General features: G+C 44.8%; 1 protein-coding gene across 4 annotated transcripts in view; it reads left to right on the forward strand.

Moving 5' to 3' along the window:
• Positions 1-23966, forward strand: part of PRDM1 (PR/SET domain 1) — a 111647-nt gene that overhangs the window by 59875 nt on the left and 27806 nt on the right. The window contains exon 1 of one of the 4 annotated variants that reach the window (XM_083830153.1): positions 17002-18215. The exons of the other annotated variants lie outside the window; for them this stretch is intronic. Coding sequence (XP_083686279.1) covers positions 18210-18215 — 6 coding nt within the window. The 5' untranslated portion in view covers positions 17002-18209. Of the gene's footprint in view, positions 1-17001; positions 18216-23966 lie in introns of those variants that run through there. 4 annotated transcript variants of the gene reach the window in all.

Below are 23966 nucleotides of genomic sequence, written 5' to 3' on the forward strand. Positions count from 1 at the left end.
ATCCTCACTGATCAACTTAAACTCATTGCTTTATTCAACAGAAATAATGTTATGTTGGTAAAACAGGTTTACCAAAAACATTTTTGTGTCAAAATTCTTAATGTGATGATGGCACGTGCCTCATGGGTATACTCCAAGTACCCTTAGAGGCCAATAGTGGTCTTAATGATAAATCATTTTGCAAGGCTTTGGATTATCTTAACTTTCCATGAGATAATCTCAAATTTAGTGTGTTAAATATTTTCAAGAAATAGGCCTGCTGACTTTAATCCGCAGGTCTGTTTTGTACAGCATGCAATTTCCAGGTACTCAGTATCTCTATCTCCTGTGTCATATAACCCATATTGTTTGCCCGGCTATCTAATCTTGCGGCAGGTGAGAAGCTGCAATTTGTGGGACCTCTTATCAAAATACAGAAAACTGATGCGGAAAAAATGGTGATTAAGTCATGTTTGGCCCGTACAGTCTCAATTCTACTTTGAAAAATAGGCCGTAATGATTGAATAATGCCCAAGGGGCACGTGAGAGCCGTTTAAAAAGTGCCGGGGCTGTGTGGTGTGAAGCGAGCCCTGCCGAGGACAAGCCCGCGGGGCATCGGCGCTGCTGGTTCTTCAAGGGGCCGAGTGTCCCCCCGAGCTTGCCCATATCTGTTTGTCCAGTGATGCAAGAGTTTGCTAATTAAACAGTTCGCAGCAGTGTTTGGGGCAGAACCTGTGGACATTTAACCAATTGAACAATTTATTGCTGTAATTGAAGGGGTTAGCTGGTGTTTATTAACTAGCCTTCCTGTCACGTTCGAATCACTGGACTAACCCTTGGTCCCTTACTTTTGTTTTTAAGCGCTCCACTGGTATTGCTGGCGCTTGGGTCGTCGGTGTTGTTGGCTGCTGCTGCAAGGCCAGAATTTTACTTAACCCTGTTTTGTGATTTCAGCAACATTATCTGGCTTTTTTTTTTCCCTTGCAGGAAAGTGTGGTATTACAAATGAAGCACTGTCCCTTTAAAACAAAAAAGAAGTTTTCTCTTAGAAAACAAAAATGGAATAGTTAAGACGTTTCAGCCAACCACTTCTAGCTTGAAATGGGTATTAGCCTTTGTAGTCTCAGCGTAGTGCTGGTTTATTTTCCTTTTACGATCATGGTCACCTCTGCTGTCTCCATCATCATTAGAGTAGGTTCGGGGCTAGGATAAAGGCGTTACTGCCGTGGCGTGCAGCAGGGCTTCTGTCAAACCTCTGAGGCACGCGCAGTGTTGGACACAAATCTGTTCAGGGGAACAATGAGCCCTGATGGTGATAACAGGCTGCTTCTCCCCCTTGCCCATGACAGCTTCTATAACTAGAACTAATTGGCCTTTCCTAAAGTGCAATTAGCAGGGATATTAATCTAGGCCTGACAGGTGTGAAAATGTGTTTCTTTTGAGTCCATTCAAAAGACACCCTGTCTCATCAACCATAGGGGGAGCCTGGAGCAATTGTGTCTATAAACTTGCAAGACTTTCATTTGTCGGAACTGAACAGCCCACTTTTATTAATCGCATTCGAGTCAGAGACATGAACACAACAAAAATGGATGGGAGGAAGTTCAGTGAATACTGACATAATGCTGGGTATCAGTTCCATCATTGGTAAAGGAAATGCTTGCTTCCGCCTTCGTTTGAGGAGGAGGAGAAAAGGGACGGTATTTGAAGAAAATATATTTAAATTAGAAAGATAGGTATGAATTATTTTGAATTCAGAGTTTTGTGGGTTTTTTCCCAGTTCACTTCTAGTGATTTCTGCTGCAGTTAGATAATCTCAGTTTTTAATGTTTGCTCCTTTTCGCATTTAGTTGTTCTTCATCCCACTAGGCACAGCACATAGCAGTGACCTTAATCCAAAACTGGCATTTCTAGGCTCATCAGCAGTGCAAATATCAAATAGCACTAATGTAACAATTTGCTATGGAGCTTCGGGACTTATTTGAGGAACATGGGCCAGTTGCATCACTACTAGTTTAGCTTTTTTACAGCTGGTAAAAATGGGCACAGCTCAGTGGAGCTGCACTGATTTTTAGTGGTCCAAAGATCCTGAATTCCAGCAGACATGCTGTGGGATGCTGAAAGGGTTCCAGCTGAATCTGCAAGCGGCTGCTTGTGCTAGTGGGCTTCAGGCTTGGAACTAGACAAGGAAATTTGTATTTCCTGTTTTAATTAAAAGGGACGTTCACAATGTAAGACTGAAAGACTAAGCCTACCCCAAAGACATGCATCTGTTTTACATAAAATAAATGCATTACGAGAGTGAGAAATTGCTTGAAGATGGTCTCGATATTGAAAATAATGTGTTTGTGCACATGCACTTGCATCTATCCTGCACAGTCAGCTAAAATTTTCTCCAAAAGTAGAAAACTGTTTTGTTTTATTATTTATGGTATGCTCTGAAAAATGTATGCATGATACCTCAGTAGTTTATTCTTCTGAAAGTATCTGAACATCTACACCACTGTGATATTTCTTAGAAGTATCTTAGAACATTTTCTAGAAAAGATGAGTCCAGAGGCAGTCTCCCTGGCCCCTCTGGTCATCTTACCAACGCAACGGTGGGATCTCTTGCCCCACTGTGATTGCAGAAGAGCACCGCTCAGGCTGAAGGGCTTGCCAGAACTTGCTCAGGTCAGTTTTGTTCTTGTGTGAAAATCTTTAGCTGAAATAGCTCTCTTCTTTCCTTGCTGTTTACCCCATGACTTATTTATAGAGCACAACTATATCCTTTCCCAACCTTGGCGAAGACAGAAAGCAAGAAAGATCATGCTTGCATTGCATAATGGAACAAGGTTCAAGGGCCTTCAGGAGTATGAACAGTGATTGAGGTAGCCTTAGAAACAGTATAAATGTGTCCCTGGACTTAACTACATATGCCTTCCTGAGCAGTAAGGCTTATTACCTTAGCTGCTAATATCTTGATGCAGCCATGCCCCTCGTGGCACTACGCTCTTCCGCAGTCGGCGTGCTCGGAGCCGGCTCTTTGCGGTAGAGTGTGCTGCATGGTGTAGACATCTCCTTTTGCATTTTTTTCTAAGAAAGGCTCTGTGTTGACTAACTTTATGCCATTTAAATTGATCTTGATTCAATGTGGATGAGCAGCATTGGAAATGATTCCCTCCTTCCAGAGCAATAGCAAGGCCTGTCATTTGTTTGGAACTCGTTGCCTTCCTGTCAAGACATCTGAACTTTCCAGGTGATTTATAGGTTTGGTATTCAATTCCTGATTTAGCAGGGCAAGGCAGTCCTTTTCTTGATAGTGCAAAACATACAAGAGGAAGGAGGGTCTTGTGATTGAGACACAGGGCTGTGAATCAGGATGTGTGGGTTCAGGTCCTGTCTCTGCTCTTGCCTTTCAGTGAAACCTTGGGGAAGTCATTTAATCTCTTCCTCTTACACAAAATCTTTGACGCGTTCTGTCTTTTCTATTGAGCTGGTAGATGCTTTTCAGCAGCTGTGCATTTGTATGGCTCCCAGAGGGGCAGGTCGGTCCATCACTGGCTGGTAGTGAAGCAAGGCAGCCTTGTCTTCCCGCATCTGGGGATGAGGGGTCACACGCAGGAGTTCTGGGTCCCTTCTTACAACAGAGAGCATGATCCTGTGCCCAGGTCTGCCACTTCAATCTCCCCTCTCAATTTTCCTCCCTTCCAACACCTCATTTTCTTCCCCATCCCCTCTCTACCTCCCAGAAGTGACCAGAACAAGAAGGGCTCACTTTTTCCTTCTCCTCTTCAGAGCCAAAATACATCAGTCTTCTATGAACTAGATGGGGCAACAAGATTGCTCAAATCGATGTCAACTGAGTACAAGTTGCACAGTTTCCCAAGTTGGTGACTATAGTTATTGGAACTACCCCAAGCTAAATGTTTTGTTATAGCTGGAAATAGGACTGCATGCAGCGTTTGTGCCATGGTTAATGGTGGAAGGGGTAAGTCCTGGTGCTTCACCTTTTTGCCCTTTTTATAGAAAAAAAGGTGCACAGTAAAGATGCTTCTTTGTATTCTTTAACCTCAAAAATGTCTGGACAGTTACCTTCTTCATACTTCAGTTATATTTTCATTCTTATTCAGAGTTTTCATTAGTAAATTATTGTTGCAGCTACACAGAGTTACACTAAATATTTGTATTGAGATGCTTCTCCTACAAATCTAAACTGTAACAAAGCAGTAAAACCTGCCTTTGCCCAAGAGCTGTTGCACTCTGGCTCTTGATACCTGAGCAGGAAAAAAAAAACAGTGATTAAAATAATGGCTAAATAAGCATCAATGTGGTATTGATAGAAAGCTGCAGCCCTTTGCTGTGTGACTGGTCAGAAACCAGAGAATGAATAATAGCCGCCAGTGTCCCACATTTGAAAAGCCAGAGGAAATGGCAGCAAGAAAAGGCAAATGAAGATGGATGAAACCCCAAAAGGGTGAAGGGAGACGTCGCCCATGCTGGACGAGGATGGGCAGCTGACTCCTGGGTCACCTCGGCCGCTGCTTTTCAGGGCAGTGTTTGGGAGAAGTGCTTCCTGGCTGTGACCGCCGCGCAACACTTACACAAGCTGTGCGTGGGTCAGCCGGAGGTCATGGCGAGTTAACTCAGCACCTCCAGAGAGGAGAAAGCTCCTGGGGATAAACTGCCCTACTATCACCATCAACACGGCACCGGGAAGATTCGCAGATGGTTCATTTGCCCATTGCCGTTGTCCTAAAATAAGTTTTCTTGGCATAATTAATGTTGTGAACTAATAACTCTCCCCTCGCTAAATAAAGCAGGCTCCGAGCATCAGTTCCTTCAGGCTGGTGTTTCTCCTGGCACTTCTCACTCCCTGTGCTGTGTCAGGGGCCAGTCTGGTTCCCAGTGCCATGCTGGGGTTTGTGCGATGCTGCCAGGGCAGAGCAGCAGCATCCACTCACACTTGGGTGCCCCAGAGCACCCTCCAAATGCATTGGGTCACTCCTAGAACAAGGCCGCCACCTTTTGCCATGGCTCTCGCTGTCCATGGCTTTCATCCAAGGGAACAGGCAGCACTTACTCCTCTGCATGTATGTTCAGGCTGATAATATTAATTAATTAATCAAGGGTGACTTCAGGAATGGATAGGCTGAATGTGAAGGTGGGCAGTGTTTGCTTATCAAATGCTAAGTCAGATAGCATTCAGCAAACTGTGTCCAGTTCCATAGCTCTCATGCTGTAAACCAGAAATGCAGCAGCTGTATTTAAATCACTGTGTTTTGAAAAAAAATAACGATGAAAATAAATGGCACAAATAGTGCAGGAGTCTGTTTCTTATCTATTCATATACGCATATGAGAAAACAGTGTATTTTACATTGCTCCCACATTTTTCCTTCCAAGAGCATTTACAGAGCACTGTTCACCAGTAAGTGTGAATGCAGACAGCCCTCTCATTGTGCACACAGGCAGTGTGTGAGCATTTGAGGGCTTTTTTTAAAATATCTGCATGGATTATGAACAAAAGTTTGGAATAGGTAATGTGCAGAGGCAGAGGGACTGAACTCTGCAAAACCTCTGCAGGTTGCAGACTGCTCTGGTCTTGTCCATAAAAGAATTTAGTAGGCATATATTTTATGTACGTGGGTACATCACTAGATACGTAAAAATACACGTGTCTGTTTTCAATAAAAGTATTCCATGGTCTAAACCTCTTCCAGATAACATCTTAAAAATCTTAGGCCTCACATATTCTTGAACAGGCTTGTTCAGGGAAACGAAAGAGGGTGCTTGACAAGATTATGGTGTTGCTTCTATACTTTTCCTTTATTCTTGTGGCTAAAAGGAAATTACAATGTGTTGTTAAGTCAAAGCGTGGTCTGTGGAGCTGAACCAAAAAAACCTTTAAATGGACTAAAATTTCCCTTCTGATAAAAGGGAAAACTACACAGCAGAGAGACAGGATATCTTTAATTTAAATAGTGGGTTTAGGTATATTAATTTGAGTTCAAAGCATCTTTCAAAGGGTATGATGCCCACATTTTTAATTTTACCTAATACTGAGCATCTGGTGTGGACTGGTTTGTGGTACTGAGAGCAAAAGGAAATACATTACTCATAGATGAAAGGAGTGAGGGGGAATCACTGTCCTGACTAAAAATAGCCTTTTTTTCCACCAGTTAATATCAGCTGGAGGTTTGATTAAATAGTAATTGTCTAGAAAAAGACAATAATTGAGTGCGACTGTTTCCTTTCAGGGGCCAGGCCCAGGTGGTGAAAGTTAAGTATTGTCCTTCAGATAAGGTCCTGAAAGCAGTTTTCCTGGATGTCCACCGAGCCCTTCTGTAAAATGTCCTTTCTGGGTGCTGAGCTGCAGACAGACAAAGTCCAGGCCTATTCACGGGGCAGCAGCGGCTCTCAGGGATGCAGCGCCAGAGGATTTTATGGCCGCGTTGCAGATAGGAGCTGGCTCACCTCTTTGGCTGGAACTCTAACCCAGAGGCGCAGAGATCACAGGAGACAAATGGCTTGAATTAAGAAACGGAGTTGACATCTATAAAAGTCAGAGCACGTATAGTAGGCAACATGTGTAATAGGACTATAACATTATATCTAATAGGGGGTATTGGAAAGTTGTCTAAAAATGCAGCTTCCGTTCAGATCTGCACATTTAAAACCAAAATACCCCGGATTAATGTTTTTTTCGTCCATTCCTTGATCATAGTCCTTCAGTCCTTTCCTAAAAACTGGTCTTTATACTGGTAACAACCACTCTTGGCTTTATTTGCATTCATAATGAGGGCACGTCTATTTCTGTGTAAGTTAACAATATATTCCTCTAGATTTCTCCAAGGTTATTCTCTCTGAGTGACCTTTTTATGCTCCGTGACATTAATACTCTTCGCTTGTCCAGGACTTTACGCATCATAAATATCCGAGCATTATTTCATTAACCTTTGCAAGGGTCCAGCAGACCAGAGAGCCATGAGGCGGAGCCAGGCAGGAAACGCTTTCTCTGCCTTGTGAAAGTTTTCAAAAGGCTACGTATTCTGAGTGGAACGGCCTCAAAACTTTGGGGAGTTTTTTGAGGAGAAGTGGAGGAGGAAAGAGCGTGGGAGACCAACTGCTCTGCTGCAAAATAGCCAGAGCGCTCCCCTGGGAAGGGACAAGCATCGTTTCAGGCCTTTGTTCTGCTTGTTGCAGACTGGGGACTTGAACCTTACGCCTCCACATGCTGAATCAGGACCATAACTGCTTGGCCATAGCCAGGCCAGCTCGGCTGGGTGGCCTGGGGACGAGTGTCGGTGCAGGAAGCAGTGGTGGCCAGGGCCTGCTAGCGGAGCAGCCCTCAAAAGCCTGGCCGGCCATCGCTCAGCCCCTCGCTTCCCAGGGCTCCAGGTTGGCAGCCTCGCTGCAGGGGAGGCCGAGCTCCCATCGCAGCCAGAATCGCCGCTCCCCTGAAGATCAGCCTTCACGTCCTGACGAGAAACTTTGGTTCCAGTTGTTTGAGGTTTTCCAGAGGCAGCTGACCCCTTGGGTAGGTGACGGCAGTCACCTCAAAGCCACAGCAGAAATTGACGGCCTATTCAGATTGAGAATTAGGATGTCTTGATTCTGTGGTTTAAACCACTAGACCACACTCTTTCTGAAATAGGTAGGAATATTTGCATTTTTATATAAGGAAACCGAGGCACGGAGAGGGTACGCAACATGCCAGAAGCCACGTAAGAAGCCTGGGGCAGGGCTGAGAGCAGAGCCCAGGTTTCCTGATACTTGCACCTGTGACTGGCTGCAGTATGCTGCGACGGCACGGCAGGAAGAAACAAAGTTAAAAATTGAATTTGTTCTGAAAGTGAAGACTGTTCTTGCTTCAGTTGATGTTTCCCATTATATCCAAAGCAAAGATAAAGTCAGAGAAGTCAGATTCATTGCTGTGTCCCTATAATCATTTTTTCTTTTCTTTTTTTTTTACAGTTGGGTTTAGCAATGAATATCACTTTGGCACCTACCTCAGGAAATTGCTGGCCTTCTGCTAACCACAGATTGGGAGGCTAAAATAAGAGACTGCCCATCGAGAATATAATCCCTGTCTGCAGGGGGGCACAGAGATTTCTTCACCTCTGGGAGGCAGCCTGTAGTTTGTAGTAACCAGAGACTGAAACATCTCGTTTAGGTACATCGCAGCATGCCAAAAATTAACCTGAACTGTAAGGAGGAGGAGAGCGGTCTTTAGCTGACGAGAAGGGTGGCCAGCTTGCTTGTGACAACTCCAGACATGTAGAAAATACATAAGAAGTTTTCAAGGGCATGGTAAAACTGAGATCAGAAAAACAAATATTTTCCTGTCTCCCTCTATTGCAAATGTGATGAAAAAATGATATAATTATATCTGCATTTATTTTAATAGAAAAAAAAAAGGGGGTCAGTAAGTCCTCTGAAAAGAGGCTAAAATAAAGGAAGATTGAGAGTTCATTGCTTCCATATTTTGAGCCTATGACTTCCAAAATCAAAGGCCTAGTAATCCTAATGGATTGACTTCCAAAATTCCTTGGATTTGTATTGCTGGACTTGTCTCTCTCCAGGGCTTAGCTGGATCCCTGCAGATAGATTTTCAGGTTTATATGCTGTAATTCCACTTAGTCCAGCTGTAAACTTGTGGTGGCTGAATTAATACATTATAGGGAGGCTAAAAAAAAAAAAAAAAGAGGTTATACCTACAAAACCCTTGGCTTGTATATCAAATCCTGAGGGGGGAAAAATGGGCATTTCAATTAGTTGGTTGTGTGGCCTGATTGAAGAACAGCCCTGTGGCTAACAAAGCTTTGTCTGTAGTATCAGCTTGCTCCTCATCCAACAGGACAAATAGAGTGGTTGGTCATTAACGGGCTAGCCATCGGGTAGGGGTTTTGTTCTTAAATGGGGGCTTTGTCTTATCCCTGCTGTTTAAGCCCTCTCCAAGCACTCCTCACCTGTCATATCTGTCATACATTTAATTCATCACGCTCTCTGGTCAAAAGCTACACTGATAGTATCAAAAGAAGAGGAGGGGACTTCTTATAACTTTAGCGATCAAAGGAGATTACCAAGCAAATAAGATTTTAATGAAGACGGCAGGTTTGGAAAGGAGAATTTACTGCATTGTGCATTGCTAACACATAAAGGTTGGTTTTATCTGTGTAGTGTTTGAGAGTGTAGTCCCGAGCTGTTACAGAAAGAAGGCTGGATAAATGTTTTGGTTTGTGGTTTTAATTACAATCACAGAGGAAGGAGATGGGGGGGGGGGGGCAGTGGGGGGGGAGTTCCTTTTATTTCACTTTTAAAGGTCATATTTTTAATCTGTAAATATGATAAGCCTTTCAGACTCTTTAAACATAACAAGTCTTTGCAGCGATGACGAATACATCCACTAATTTTCCACCGAACTCATGCTGTCAGGCCACGACTCCCTGTCACTCAGCCCAAGTTTCTGAACACCCCTCGTGGCACCGCAACGCGCTTGGCCTCGCTGCAGCTGCCTCAGAGGCAAGGCCGACGGGCGGCCCCGGCTCCAGGTCTGGGCACCAGGGTATTCCTGTGGTCACACATGACTGCTGGCCAGCATTTCCCAGGTAGCCAGCCCCACGCCAGGGCAGCCGGGAGCCTTCCCGTGGAGGAGTTACCCAGCTTGGGACTGGCCATCCGGAACACCTCCTCCATTTTCTGATAAAGTGGAAACAGCCGGCGGTGAATTATCTGTCCGCTCCCATAGCTACTGCGGTAGTCAAGTGCTTGAAGGGCCGGTCGTTCAGAGATTCAATTAGCAGGAAAGATGCTCTACTGCAAATGTAAAGCCACAGTGCTTCAGTGGCTGGCCAGCATCCGTACGTGGTGTATAGCCAAACCTGTGCTGTTAGCAGCGCAACTGGGCGGCTTTATTTTTGCAGTTTTTCCTTGCGATGAAAGCCTAAGCAGTTGCTGAAGGCTTTGAAGAAAGAACAGGTAGCTTTATTATTAGCACGGATGTTAACTTCTTTTATGTAAAGAGAGGGGGGAAGTGGCTGCCTGGCTTACTTTAAATTGAATTAGAAACTTGGGGTCCGGGACGGAGGTCACAAAAACATGTCAGAGCTTGTCAGCCTTTATGGTTTTGGGTGGAAAACTCCAATTCTCACTTTCCACTGAGTAATACTGAGAGCTGATAATTTGTGTGGTTTTTAACCTGGCTATGAATGATGAATTATTTATTTAAAAATGATAAACTATGGGGAGGTCCCTACAGCTGAGATGTTTTATGTTCAGTGAGGAGACAGGTCTCAGGCACCCTTCTGACATGGGAGTTACTTCCTTGCATTTTCACTTGAGGCCAGTATCCATCCCTTCAAGTTGCTTTTCTGTAGCCCCCAGGATGTGCTGATATGCAGGGCACAATGAACCAGTTTCACTGAGAGAGAGCTGAAAAATCACGTTGTCATCTGGTGACATGAATTCAGCTGAAACAGAGTCAGACCCAGATTTATTTGCAAGCAAAGACAGGATGAAGATACAGTCAGCATCAGTTCAGAAACTCTGCCTGAACCTTGCTTTGAGTAAGCGTGTCAGCAAATAGCTTCTAAACTGATTTACCTGAACCAAGAACGATAAAACCCGTGTGTGAAAAGGGCCTGTATTTAACTAGTGCTGTGAACAGGCCGTGTGGCCAGTTCAGCTTCAGCCAGGCAATCCCCAGCGCTCACCAGTTCAGAGAAATGCTGGGAAGTGGTGCTGGGAAACTGGAAATGGAGTTCTGCTTAACTCTGCCCTGTAAACAGGGTTGGTCTGTGTGCCAGACGCAAACACATGAATTTACTGTTGGTTTTAAGGACCTCCATGCTATTATTCAGCTGGAAACTTCCCCCCACCGCAGTAGATTAAGGGGACCAGAGGCTGACTTATATCATCTTTCCCTTCACAAATGAGAAGCCCTGGGAAGTTACGTGGGTTACTTAAGGTATGGACCAGCCGGCTTGGCTAATGTGTTCTGATTAGAGATCTTAAGAGGTATTTGCAGGACCAAAGCACTTATGTAAAGAAGTGTTTTTTAAAATAACATAAGTCCACATGACAGCATATAAAAGTCAAATGACAGCGCAATTCATGGGTTATTGTTACAAAACTAACCTTTCAAATGAGTTCCCAAAATACTCTGTGGTTGGAGTTTCACTTGAGGAATTTGCTTTCAAGCCACTTTCTCCAGGTTTTAAATCTGCCTACAGAAAACTTCAAAAACTTTTTTTCTTTTTTTTTGATAGGAAAAGAGGGAAAGAAAAACAGCATGTTTTTTTCTGCGTTAAAGTGAATTCTCTTGAAACATATCACCCCATACCTGACTGGGGAGGGGAAAAAAAGTCTACCTTCTGAAACTGGGCATCAGTTTTCTTCGACAACACAAAAGCCACCCTCCCAACACTTAGCAATGCAACACGTCGCCTGCTCTTGCAGCTCATACTTTATTCTCTGCATCAAAGCTTTGGAGGGGGGGGGGAGAGAAAAAACAGAGAGTGAGAGAGCGAAAGAGACAAGCTCTTCAGAGCCTCTAATGACGCGTGCCAAACACGTGGAAGGTAAATCCCCTAATTCAGGCTATTCTTTCAGCATTCCCTGGCGGGCAGCCAAGCTAAATATTTCTGCCGGATAAAAAATGCACCCTTGCATGCGGCACTTTCTTAGCAGGATGGCTCTCGGGCTGTGGTGGAGGGGGCTTCTCCGGGGGAAAGCCAACATGTGTGTTCTCTTATCTATTTATTTATTTTATTAAAAGGGGGCTTTATGGGCTGTGATTGGATTAACTTAGTGAACCCGGGAGGAAGAGGAAAAACAAATTGGGAAGCTGGTTTAGCACCCCCACCTTTTTGTCATCTTCTTTTGGGATTTCCTGGCTGGCTGCCACCTTGAGCCTGTTGAATGTTCTTTAGATCAATCAATTAAAAAGGCTTTAATATTTGGGTGATTGGAACGCAACATATGGGCTGCTGGTGCGGATGTCATGTGGTGCATGTAGTTAATTGAAATGATTAATAGAGGTGTTAGTTTCTTCAAGACTAATTGAAGAAAGAATATAATTGGAAGCATGGACTAGCCATTATTGTTGGCTTTGTTTAACATATTGTGTCCCTTAAACACTTTTACGTGTTTATAAGCATTCAAATGGATTTTGTTTAGATTTCCCCAGCATGGTGATCAGCGAAATCAAGTTTACTGTACATCCAAAAGTCAAATCTATTTTTATGTAATTAATCTGAAAAAAAAAAAATATTTACATGTGTCTCGCCTATTTCAGTAACCACCTTATTCCCTGAATTTCTGGTACCTGTTCATCTTTAGACCCTTGCTGAACTTAAACCAGTTTACCCTGCCTCCTTGTTGTCTATGTGGCTACAGCATCCATCCTCAGAAGCTGGCCATGAGTCTCTGAAGGCCTGCTAGCTCACTCCTCTCTCTGCAACAAGTCGTGCTGGTTTACACTCTTCTGGTGTCCTAGCACACTGCAAATGTGCCAGGTATTTTGGAGAAATTGCATCTAGATTGTACTACCCCACACCTTGTCAGCCTGACCGTATTTCAAAGGGATCCGGTTCTCCTGGCTTTGACTGTCAGAAAGGAACATGAAATGAGAGAAATTCAGAGGATTTAGCTGAAAACAGTTCTTCTGGACTCTCTACTTTCTTTAAGAACAGTACATGTTTTTTTTTTTTTTTCCTATAGTAGCAGTCTGAATTTGTACTGAAATTCTTAAGCTAGCATGAAGTACAAAACCAAAGCTATGAACTGGCTGCAGAGGACATCCTGCAGCAAGGAGAGGGTGCAAAGAACGTGTCTTCTGATAGCAGTCCTGCTGAAAAGGGTAGCTCTAAGGTTAGATATGGGGAAAAAAAAAAAATCTCTTGTCTGTAGTCAGCAAACAGGAGCTGGGCAGCACTGCCCTCACTGCTCTGCTGCAGTTATCGGTGCTCTAGGAAGCCTTCAGCTGGGGATTTCTTAAAACTTTTTTCTTAAAAAAAAAAAGATCATGGCTCAAATAACCTGTGAATCTGCTAGAGGGTGAGTAGTTACCTTGAGGGAAGAAAATCAATTATTCATAATTTTAATTTTCTGGGTGAGGCCTGTCTTTCTGGAAAGCGCATACAGCTCGCTTTCTGTTGTTTTCGTTTGCATGTGTGGTGCAGCTTACGTATTTGTGCATCTTTCTTTTTCAGTAGCCAGAAAGTTAATTCTGCAACCCAGAATAAAATGAACAGAGAAGTGATAGATAAGTTTAGAGGGGTTTGTTGTTGGCTCAGAAGAAAAGAGTATAGGATGGTTTTAATATTCCAGAGTCTTCCCACACAGATTTCCAGTGATGCTTTGAAGGCAACTGTGTGTCTGCAAAGACTTTGAGCCTCCCCGGAAGATGTGGCCTGTCTTGTGTACAGATCTGAGCAAAGTGTTTGTAGAAAGGAAGTGGCTGTCCTGTACTGGGGGCTGAGAGGAAGGGAAGGCATTAGGTCTGATTGCAAGCTTCCCTTACTCCCTGTTGCCTGATTTGTGTGCGTATAGTGCTAGCAATTCGAGATGAGTATGCCACGGCAGGCTGGTGCAAATTAATCTTTCATTAACTAATTTCATTAGTTCAGACTTTTCTTTTTTTTTTTTTTTCATTATTATTTAGTGATGAGATTAGTCACCTAGGGATCTGGTTTTATTACATCAGACTGCTGCAATTAGATAGTCACTTATTTTTTTAATCTTAAGGGTAACGAAGAATTGTAGCATCAGCATTTCTGTTGCCTTCATTGCCCTTTAGGGTTTAGTACATGAAAAGGAGCACATTATGTAAACTTATTGGAGCAGGAGCATCCTGTCCCTCCTTATCAAACCTTGTCATCTTTCATAACTGATAGAATTCAATCGCGTTCGGCCTGGGCCACTGAAAGAGGAATAGCAGGTCAAGGAAACAGGTTTTTAATCTTTGCACATGCGTTATATGTGATTTGTGTGTTATGTTTATATTCTCATTCTCATACAAAGGAGAATTTTCAATAACATATCCCTAAAATTAACCCCAGCAAACTAATCTCTAACATAAGCAGGGCTGGTAGCATTACCCCTTGTGAAGATGGATCGACCATTTGCATTACGAGACCCTACTTTTAGGTGTTCATAGATCTACCAAACTTGTGGCTCAGTTATTTCTTACATGTCACTTGCCTTGTGTTGTATTTTCCCCCAAAACCTATTCTGCCATTTCCAAGAACTTGGCTATGGGAAAAAACGGTGTTGCTGACATGAGGAGTGTGATGACTTTTCCTCTGAAAACTGATCTCCACTGTGACAGCCCCCGGTTCCTGGGGCAGGAATCTGAATGACAGGTTCAGCCCGCGTGGGGAAGGACAGCATTTGTGGCCGGGGAGAGAGGTAACCATAGCTGTCAGGGATGCTCCAACACTGTCCCTGACTGGCAAGCCAACAGCCTTGGGGCTGTAGGAGGGCATCACAGCTCTCTCCAGAGCATGAATGCTGTTGGGTGTAGGACGGAGTGCCTGATCTGAGAGCTGGAGAGTGGGTGTTTGGTGCTTGCCTACTGCAAACCATCCTCAGCCAGGAGAACCATGAAAAGGAGCTGTTTTAAAAGCCTGTGGACAAGAGCTGAACCTGGAGGGGATTACAAAGGAGAGGAGCCTGCGCCTAGAGATCAGCAGTGTCAGGGACGAGGGAAACTGAGAGTAAGGTTGGTACGAGATCGAGGGATTTATCTTTATGGGTTACTGTAGACGAAGACGAGCGAGCTCGGTGTTAAAAGCGGGTGGGATGTAAGCCAGCTCTGATCCAAAAGCTGCCTGGCTGCATTAGCACGGTGCTAAGCCCAAGCTAATATATCCGGCTTCTCACCAGGGCTTATTAGCTCGGGCTCAGTGCCATACTAACAGAGTCACAGGACTTGCAGTTGGCTGGGCACCATGCCTGCTCCGAGTGTGCCCTGAGCTCAGTGCTACATGCCTGCCGAGGAGCACCAGGAGATGCCTGGAGCCCTGCCTACACCACGATGCTTCTCGGGTGGAGGAGGCCAGGCTGGGAAGGGGCAGGAGGGGATGGGGGCGTACTGCCTTCTCTCAGATCGGGAGGAAGAGGGGGAGTAGCTGAGGAACCAGGAGGAACTGAAACCGGCTTGGTGAGAAGACCCAGCACAAGGAGTCTGGGTGTGGGAGAGGAGATGGGAGTGACTGGAAAGGGAAAAGGGAAACTGCAAGAGGGTAGGGGAAGGACAAGAGGAGGGCTTGCTGGGCAAAGAAGCTGATCAAAAGTGCACCGAGGTCTGAAGGATGGGGTGAGATGGGAAGACAGGGAGGGAGGAACAAACTCCACACTAGCCCTGGAACGCAACCACCAACAGCAGTTGTTCCTCTGCTTCCAGCAGTCCCCTGGGGAAGCCAGCCAGCAGAAGTGTCCTGTCCCAGGGCTAGTGCTGGCCTTGCCAAAATAAAATCTATATCATTGCTCAGAGCTGGGTCTGTCAGCTGCCCTGGCAGAGGTCTGTCCATGGCAGATGAGTATCCTAGCTCCGCTGGTGATCTGTGTGGGTGTTGGTGTGATGCCAGGTCATGGGATCTCCACTTTTGCTATTTACAGTTTTAAAAATCAGGAAACTAAACAAAAAACTGTTGAAAAAAAATTACTAGAATTTCAAACTCAAATTCTCCAGAGTTTTTAGGTTGTTTGCCTAACCCCAGTCTGATCCTTTTATGCATTCTGATACAGTTGTTAATTACTCATTTAATTACTGTTGTTTTTTTCTTTTTACCAGTTACTTGCCTCATTCAAGCATGAGACAAGCTTGCTAGGGTGGTGTAATAATACGTTGACTTGAAGACACCTCTTGCCCCCATCTCCTTCGCTGCAGTGTAAGGAGGTATAAAGGCAGCTGCAGGAAGAAGCGCTGCTGCAGGGGAGCTCTGCTCCAAGGAACTCAGCGCTGTTTCTGCCCATGATTCTGAGTAAGATTCACAGCCATTCACCTCCACAAAGCATTTTGTAGGTGCTCATCAGTTTTGGTGTCTTCTGGGTGTTTGATTCGAAGCCCTGCAAAATACAGATCTGTCATGGATGCCAGTAAGAGAAACGCTTTGAACTGAGAAAGTAAAGCACATTGCTGAGTAAATCAGCTGCTCTGCATCCCAAAATTAATGTCTGCTTTTGATGTTAATGTCATTGTGTCTCTGTACCCCTTCCGCTGAGCAAGAAGAGCAATAATACCTTCATCAGCATATGGGGGAGGTATTGTGAAAATCAGATTAGTCATTATTTGATATTTGTGAGGCATTCAAGGAGTGCTGTTGTGATGAACAAAGTGGAAAAATACAAAACAAAATTGCTTAGTTTGCCTTCCATTTGAACAGTTTGCAGTAAAAGGAAGGCACTGGGCCCTTCAAGGAGAAGAAGGAGAGAATAAATCTGGAAAATGACTTTTTAAGTCAGCACTCTTCTTTCTAAACACCGAACGAGGAAGAGATCCGGTGGAAAAGGTTGTGCTTGCTACACCAGGAGGGCAGGATGAAGTTTCTGACTTATTCTCTACCAAACATTGGAAAGAGTGCCTGGTTTTGCACGAGAATAGTCTCAATTTCCTGTATTTTGGAGCGTCTGTCTCACTGCAAAGCATGGCTTCTTACGTGAGGCTGCTGTCTTGCAAGGCGGATGGCTCACGTTGGGTTTTTGTAGAACCTTGATTCAGCTTCAAGGAAGGAGGAATGAAGAAGCAGAAGAGTGAACTTCTGGCAGCTGAAACCCTCCTTTCCCTGTGTTTGAGCAATCTGAGCTCTTATGAAACCTTTTGAAATCTCAGTTGCTGATGTCTTTCTGACCCCCAAAATTATTCTTGTGCAAATGTTGACACCCAGCAGGGATGATATCACTGACTTAGGAAAACACATCTAGCTTATCAGAAGCTGCAGGATTCCAACAATGTACTGGCAACACCAGCCTTTCTTTTTTTTTTCTTTTCTTTTAATTGTTTGCTGTTAGTTGGCAGATGGTATTGTGAATCAGGTTATGCATATCTGAGGGTGCAGAATAGTTTTTCGGTTCATACAAAGCTGAGCCCGTGTCACATACCAAACTGGTTTTATCCTCTGGTCTTCTGCGCGTGAATTTTCTGTGAGCTTATGATTTTGCTATGTTTGCTAATTTTATGTTGACAGTTTTAATTACACACTCCCGGAGTGTATAAACAGAACAAGAACTAGATATGACCTAGAAGTAGGTCTCAGTGCAAACAGGCATATTTTCCAATTGAATACAGGCTTTGTGTAATCTGCTGAGTGGGTTGGACCCATAGCTCACCGAAATCAAAGGACATCAAAGCTTCTCCATCGACTGCCTTTTCAATCAGTCCTTAATTGTTGTCTTATTGCTGATTCTGACACTAAATTTCTTTGATTTGACTGCTGAAGGAAAGAGAAGTGAAAGTGGGGGGGAAAAAACATCAGAAAAATTTCGAGGCTGGGGCCTCCTGTGTCATGCCATTAGACAACAGGCAGGGAAAACGGAGCAATAACAGCCCACTGCTCTGCGGACACGTGTAATGCCAGAAGAGGACTTTAAATTTCATTTTACATCATTTTACATGTTTTTAGAGTTACGAGGTAATTCCAAAAATAAAAACGTATTTTTGTGCAGTATGGGTACTGCTGTGCATAACAGGAGGAAGCTGGCATCTAAGAAACTAGTGGAAAACCAGAACAGTCCAGTTGGCCCAAAAGTGACAATTTTGAGCTCTGCTGCTCAGAGTTTGGGGTTTTGCTTTTTAAATTAAAGGCGTGGCCAAGTGTTCATTATCCCTATGATAAAAGCGGTAAAAATAGGTGCAAAACGGCTCTTGTGCAATGCTGTAATTTACCTTTATTTTAAACTGGCTTACACATCTTAATACATTATGACAATCAGAATTATCAGGCCACCAGGCGGAGAGGAGTTTGTTTTGTTAATTGCTCTTGTTAAGCCTAATTACAGAATGGGGTGGAGTGGATGCGAGGGGAGGGAGGAATCTGCTAGCAAGAGGAAATTCTCAAATCCTCGGAGCGGTTCCAGGCAGTGCGTGCCGGGCAGCGAGGGCGCGGGTGCGTGCTGTGCGTGCGCGGGTGTGCAAGTGTGCCCGGCTGTGCGCGGGCACCGGGACCAGGGCGAATGTCAGGCTTTCCCTGCGGACTAACATCCCGAGATGCATGAGCTGGAGGTGGGGAACCCGCTCTGCGTGGACACATGAAGGTACAGCTAAACAAAGAGACGGGCTGTGGTTTCCTTTATGCATTAACTCCTTGCTTTTTTTTTTTCTTTTCTCTTTTTTTTTTTAGTTTTTCTTTGAGTGATGTAAATTTCTTACTTTGCTGTTCTATTGTGAGTTTTGTGTTCAGTTGAGTGTCAGATTGGTTTGCTGATGTGACAAGCTCTGACGTTACGGGGTTGCCGGCCCAATGTCGGTGTACATAGCTATGGGTTGGTATCCCAAATCCCTTTGAACCATCTTCCGCATGGCTGCAGCAGAGAAGTGCCACCCCAAAACTGCGTCGTTTTGACTTTTCAATGGGAAGCGTGCATCCACAGAGCCCCTTCTGCCCAGCAGGATTTCGTTTTGTTTGCGTGCCCCACATTAGGCTGCTGGTGACACGCCGGGGGCTGTGCCTGCCCTGCTCTGCCAGCCCGCTCGGCATCCTCCATCCTCGGGAGCCTCCTGGCCAGAAGTTTCTGATAAGGCGGTTTGGAGCAAGCAAAATGTAAAGCCAGCGATGATATAACAAATCTGTGATCTTCTCTGGGGTATGTTACCTGACTTGTTTGCTGCCAAGGTGGTTTTATTGTTTTGGCTACTGGGCGGAGGGAGGAGACTAGGAGAGCAGAGGAGTCACGCTTTTGTTTTGTTTAATTATAATGTATGCTTTTAATAAAACCTTTTAGTGCCGGGAATTAAATGGCACTGCAGCGCTGCACAAGAAGAAAAATGCTACTGCTGTCGTAGCTGACAGCTGAGTGGTTAGGTGGCCAGCGTGGGGCTGAGCCTCAGGAGCCCTTTCTGTGCTGGCTGGAGATACTGCTGGGTAAATGTGTTTACTTTTTCCGTAGTATTTATACTAGTTAATGTGTCGCACTAGATAAATCTACTTCCTGAGTCCATCTTTCAGCTTGCTCTCTCCCCTCCCAATTGACAAATGGTTTGAGTTTGACACTGTTTTATCAGTCGAGCCCCTGCTGGGTGCTGCATGCCTGCTAGGTTTTGCTTTATCATGAAAAGTGAATTATCTGCAATATTTTGTTACCATCTAACTAGCAGTTGGCAGGCTTTCATAGAGGAACTGATTTGGATTTCAGCAAGGGGAGGCTGTTGTCTTTCTCTGCAAAGCCCCGTTGTTGCTCTCCAGGAAAACAAAAGATCCCGGAGCTTTCTGCACCGCAATCTGCTGCTGTCCCACTTTCAAGGAGGTGTTTTGTTTGTTGCGGCAGCTTCCTATCTGAAAATGATAAATCGACGGACGTGTGCGCTGCTGTAAACCTCTGTCTCCAGGGCTTTGTGTTCACTTAGGGTAAAATACATTATTTTGTGGTAGCCTCTGGTGTGATTTAAACTTCATTTAAAGATTACAAAGCAAAAGGGAAAGCATCAACATCTTTAGCAGTGGTAGTTTGATGAGGAATAGCTGTCAGGAGAAGAACTCTACTGACTTACCTCAAGTGGGTTTCAAATGCATTAGGGATTCATTAATATTAATAGTAGAACGGACATTTCCTGCATTCGTTTGACATCTTCCACTCTCTCCTTTTTTTTTTTTTAAAGAGCAACTTGGAGTGCAGTTTTAACACTTATTCAAGTTAATACAAGGATGATAAGCTAAAGTTAAACAGAAGGAGACCCCTGAGTGTGTGGGGTCGGTCTCTAGGAGTCCTGGAATTTGGTGCTGTGCTTCACAGAAAGATTGTGGTAAACTGCGGGGCAGTTTGCGAAACGGGTCCACTGGGTCCAGTAGGAACCAGAAGAAACTGGTGTGAGATCCCAGTTCTGGGAGGGTGACTGGAGGGTCGCTATCAAAGCGGCATGTGAGCGTTAATAACCATATAGATTTCTAAAGCAAGCACGGTGGCAGCTTGTTTGTATGTTCAGGGGTGAAAAAAGAAAAACCAATCCATTTTTCAGTCTCAAAATGTCTTGTGAGGTTGGCTGGACGGTTTGGTATGAAAAATGAGTGAATCTAAGGTAAATTATATTTGTTTTCTATCTTTGAAGTCCAGTGATGCACATTTTTATCATTCTGTTCTGTCACCAGTAGGATTCCCAGCCTTCTCCAACAACAAAAAAAAAAAAAAAAGAAAAAGAAAAAGAAAAAAGGGAATTTGAGAAAAACACCAAATACCTTTGAAACGTAATACAAAACCGGGAACACTGTCAGCACCAGGAGGAAACACGTAATGGTGATGATCGTTTTTCAGTATCTTGCCCAGCACATCATAGTGCGACCCTCTGGGCCCTTCAGCTAGGGAGAGCTCCTGGCAGCAAAGCGAAGCAGGGGCTTGCTTGCCATAGAAAGCGTAGCTGAGAGCTGCAGCCCGTGAAACGTCAAAGGAAAAGTGTAAGTCCGCACAAAGCGCCTCGTCTGGCAAAACTGGTGATGCAGCAGCCAGAAATACAGCAGCGCACACGAGTTTGGCAGCTCTTCCTGACAGGGTGATTTGAATTGTCGGTGTGCGTCTGCTCTACTTGTTGAGCCTAATGAAAAGTACAGTTTAATCACTGGTGTGCCAAATTGAGCATGATTAGCTGTTATTGCAGATTAGTGCATTGTCTGGGGCTCCAGAATTATTGATCCGGGTTCTGTGTGCTGATGTTTTCCGTGCCCTCTGCCGTAACCTCTTCTTAATGCCTCGGGGAGGGGAGCAGGGAAGGAGAGGAGGAGGAGGGAAGTCCAGATGGGAAGAAAACAGGTCCTGAAAAGACCACATAGGAACTAGGTCAGGTACTCTGGAGATTAAAGAAGCATGCTTCATCCCTGGACGCAGGAGGCAGGGACAAGTAGCATACAATTACGAGGAATTAGAACGGCAACAAGTAGTGCAGATTTATCAGCTTTAATTGCCTATTGTCAGGACAGAGCCCTTCTTGTAGATCAGGCGCTGCCAATGCTTTAATACCTCTAATGGACTCTCTATTGTGGGATTATCTCTCCTAAGGACAATGTCTTTCTTTCAAACTAGTTGTTTTGGGAGAGGGGAAAAAAAAAAAAAAAAAGAAGAAGAAGAAGGAGCTGCAGCCCTAGGTTTTTTCTCTCTGTGGCTTGTCCCATTCTGCAGGAAGTAGCCGAGAGCCCAGTGCTGCTCTTCTTTCAGCAGCGCTGATTCCTGCAGGGGAGCCGAGAGATACCTATTGAACATTAACCCCCTTTGCTCCACCTTCCCCAGCGAGCTCCTCCAGAAACAATAGCGGGTTGATAAAGAGCAGATAAGCAAGGACACAGGGCTTAAGAATCTCTCGGCTATCTTTATTTTAAAAGCTTTCCTGGGTTTTGCAAAGTAAACATTACAACATTTAAAGAAGGATAAGGTGTCAACTGTTTAATGAGAAGTGGTGTTTAATAGCAGAGGAATTCTTCCCTCCCCCACGCAACACACAGGTATGAAAAGACTGTTATTTCACCACTGTGGGCTAGGAAAGGTGGAGAAATGACAACTGTACTCTGAGAAGCTTAAAGTGTGGTCAGTCTGCCCGTCCCAGCCAAATTCCCTAACCAGTGACGTGCTGTCACTCTTTTGAATCCTTTGGTCCTAGGTGCGTGGTAGCAGCATTGCTGGGTCCGTGATAATCCGTGGATAAATATTTTCATTTCCACCGTATGCACTTTGTCATGGTGCAGAGCTGTTGTTTTCGTTAATCTGTTTTGAAATGTGCTCCGTGGCCAGTCCTTTGTCTGAGAAGAGTGGCGTGGTTCCTCCACCCATGGATCTCACCCTGCTTCAGCTGTGCTCACCAGCTCCACGCAGCCCAGCAGCCCGGGGAGCACTTGAAATGAAACCAGAACGGTGCAGGGACAGAGTCTGAAGTTTCACCATGGTTCACTATGGTTCAAATGAGGAGAGGGAACCCCAAAAAGTGTCAGGATTGTCAGGTTGGGAAGAGGCAGGCGAGTTGAGTTCTTGCAATTAATTCTGAGCTGGCTTTGTTACTTCAGATTGCTGTGAGGTGGGTGCAGGGCTGACAAGTCTGACATACTCATAGGAGTGACTCTTCTAATACATATATGCATGTATAGCATCCCATCCCTCCTCCATAACACGTGGAAATTAGGAAAATTTCCCAAAACACACCTCCTTTATCAGGCTTGTGCTCTGACACCAGTGAGGTTGGTAAGTGGTTGGAATGGGCCAGGCTGTTTTAATTCATTTTCCCACAGGCTCGGTTGCTACAAGCAGAATATTCAAAAATTTGGAAGGTAGATTTTTGTGCTCATGTTTTCTCGTCCAGTATAAATCTGAGTTGATAGAAACACATAAAGACAACACAAGTGTTGTTGTGTGGGCTCCTGGCTGTCATCCCTACTCTCCCAAGACCACTATTACTCCCAAGTGTGATGGGAAGGCTGCTGGTCACCAAGAGGAGACCATCTGTGGTCATCACTGTGAGGCATTTCCCTTCTCAGAAAGGTCAGGGAGAAGGCTCCTTACATTAGTCAATTCTCCTCTTCCAGACCCTGAAGTCTGTTGCCTTCTCCTACTCTTTGAAGAAAAAAAAAATAAAAAATAGTGCAATGACAAAGCTGCTGCTGGTGGTTTCTCAATACCTTCACCCCAGCTTGCCTCCTGGGAAACAAGGGCGAGTGGCTTCACACTGTTTCGTCTTTGCTGCCTGGCTGCGTTCACAGCAACGAGAAGCCCAGCTTCTCACGGTGACTTCTCACCCTCCTGATAGCATGCCCAGACAGCCTCGGCTCCTTTTCCTCAAACGCGAGCCCCAACAAGAGGAAATGGCTGAAGTTTACTTCTCGCTTCTGCGTGCTGCAAGGCTGTTTTTTCCATTTGGGGAGGGCGGTTTGGGCTTATTCAGAAGTCATCTGAACAGTATTTTAATACGGCCTAGCTGGAAACAGAAAGGGATATGGTATTTTAGTTCAGCTCCTTTTTTTCTCTTTTTAAGGAAAATTTCCGTAGAGGTTAAAAGAACAGTGAAATCAAAGGAGCCACCAAGGCTTGCACTAGGCAGTAGCTGAGAGTGCAGCCAAAAGATCTGCTCATGCTATTGCATGGCAGAGACAAAAATAAACGTAAAGGCATTTGGAAGTGCTAGGAGGCAATGACCAGGGTGCTCTGTAATTAAAGGCAGTCCCTGAAAGCTGCATGTACTAATTCAAAAGCCTCCTGGCTACAACATACACCACCCCAAATGCCCTTGCAAAAACCTTCATGTAGATTCAAGCGTAATTTTAATTTCTCTCCTTATAGGCAGTCCCATGCTGGAGTAGTCCAGGGCATACAAAGCCTCTGAGATCATATCTGAAGCCTATAGGCTGTGTTTTGCAAAGGTCAGGCCACCGTGTGAGAAGGCTGCAACTCGTCCCGTCGCACAGTCTCTGGGATGTGCTGGGTGTCTTTCCCTGGGCTCTGGCAGTGGCCACGTTTTCAGAACCGCGGCCCCGAAACGTGAGCGTATCTCAGCACAACTTGAAAGAGGCTCTGCTGCGAGTTTTCTTTCTCAGTTGGCTTTTGAAAGATGTGCAGTCGTGCGACTACATCGTGTACCTTCCCCGAGTAATGACCACAACTGGTCCCCAAATGTTTACCAGCACAAGGATGCCTACATGCAGGAAGTGGGAAAGGGGGGTGGGTCTGGTAGTTACCCTTGATGTGGTCAATCTGCCACTGACCTTGTTTGGGGAAGGGGAAGGGGAGGATGTGAAAATGAGACTGCGCTTTAATCTCTCGTGTGCATTTTATCTCCCCTCCGACTTTCTGAAGCAGTTTCATCTATTAGAGCCAGCTCCC

The sequence above is a fragment of the Anser anser genome, assembly GCF_964211835.1.
Source record: "Anser anser genome assembly, chromosome: 3".
In the NCBI taxonomy this organism is placed as follows: domain Eukaryota; kingdom Metazoa; phylum Chordata; class Aves; order Anseriformes; family Anatidae; genus Anser; species Anser anser.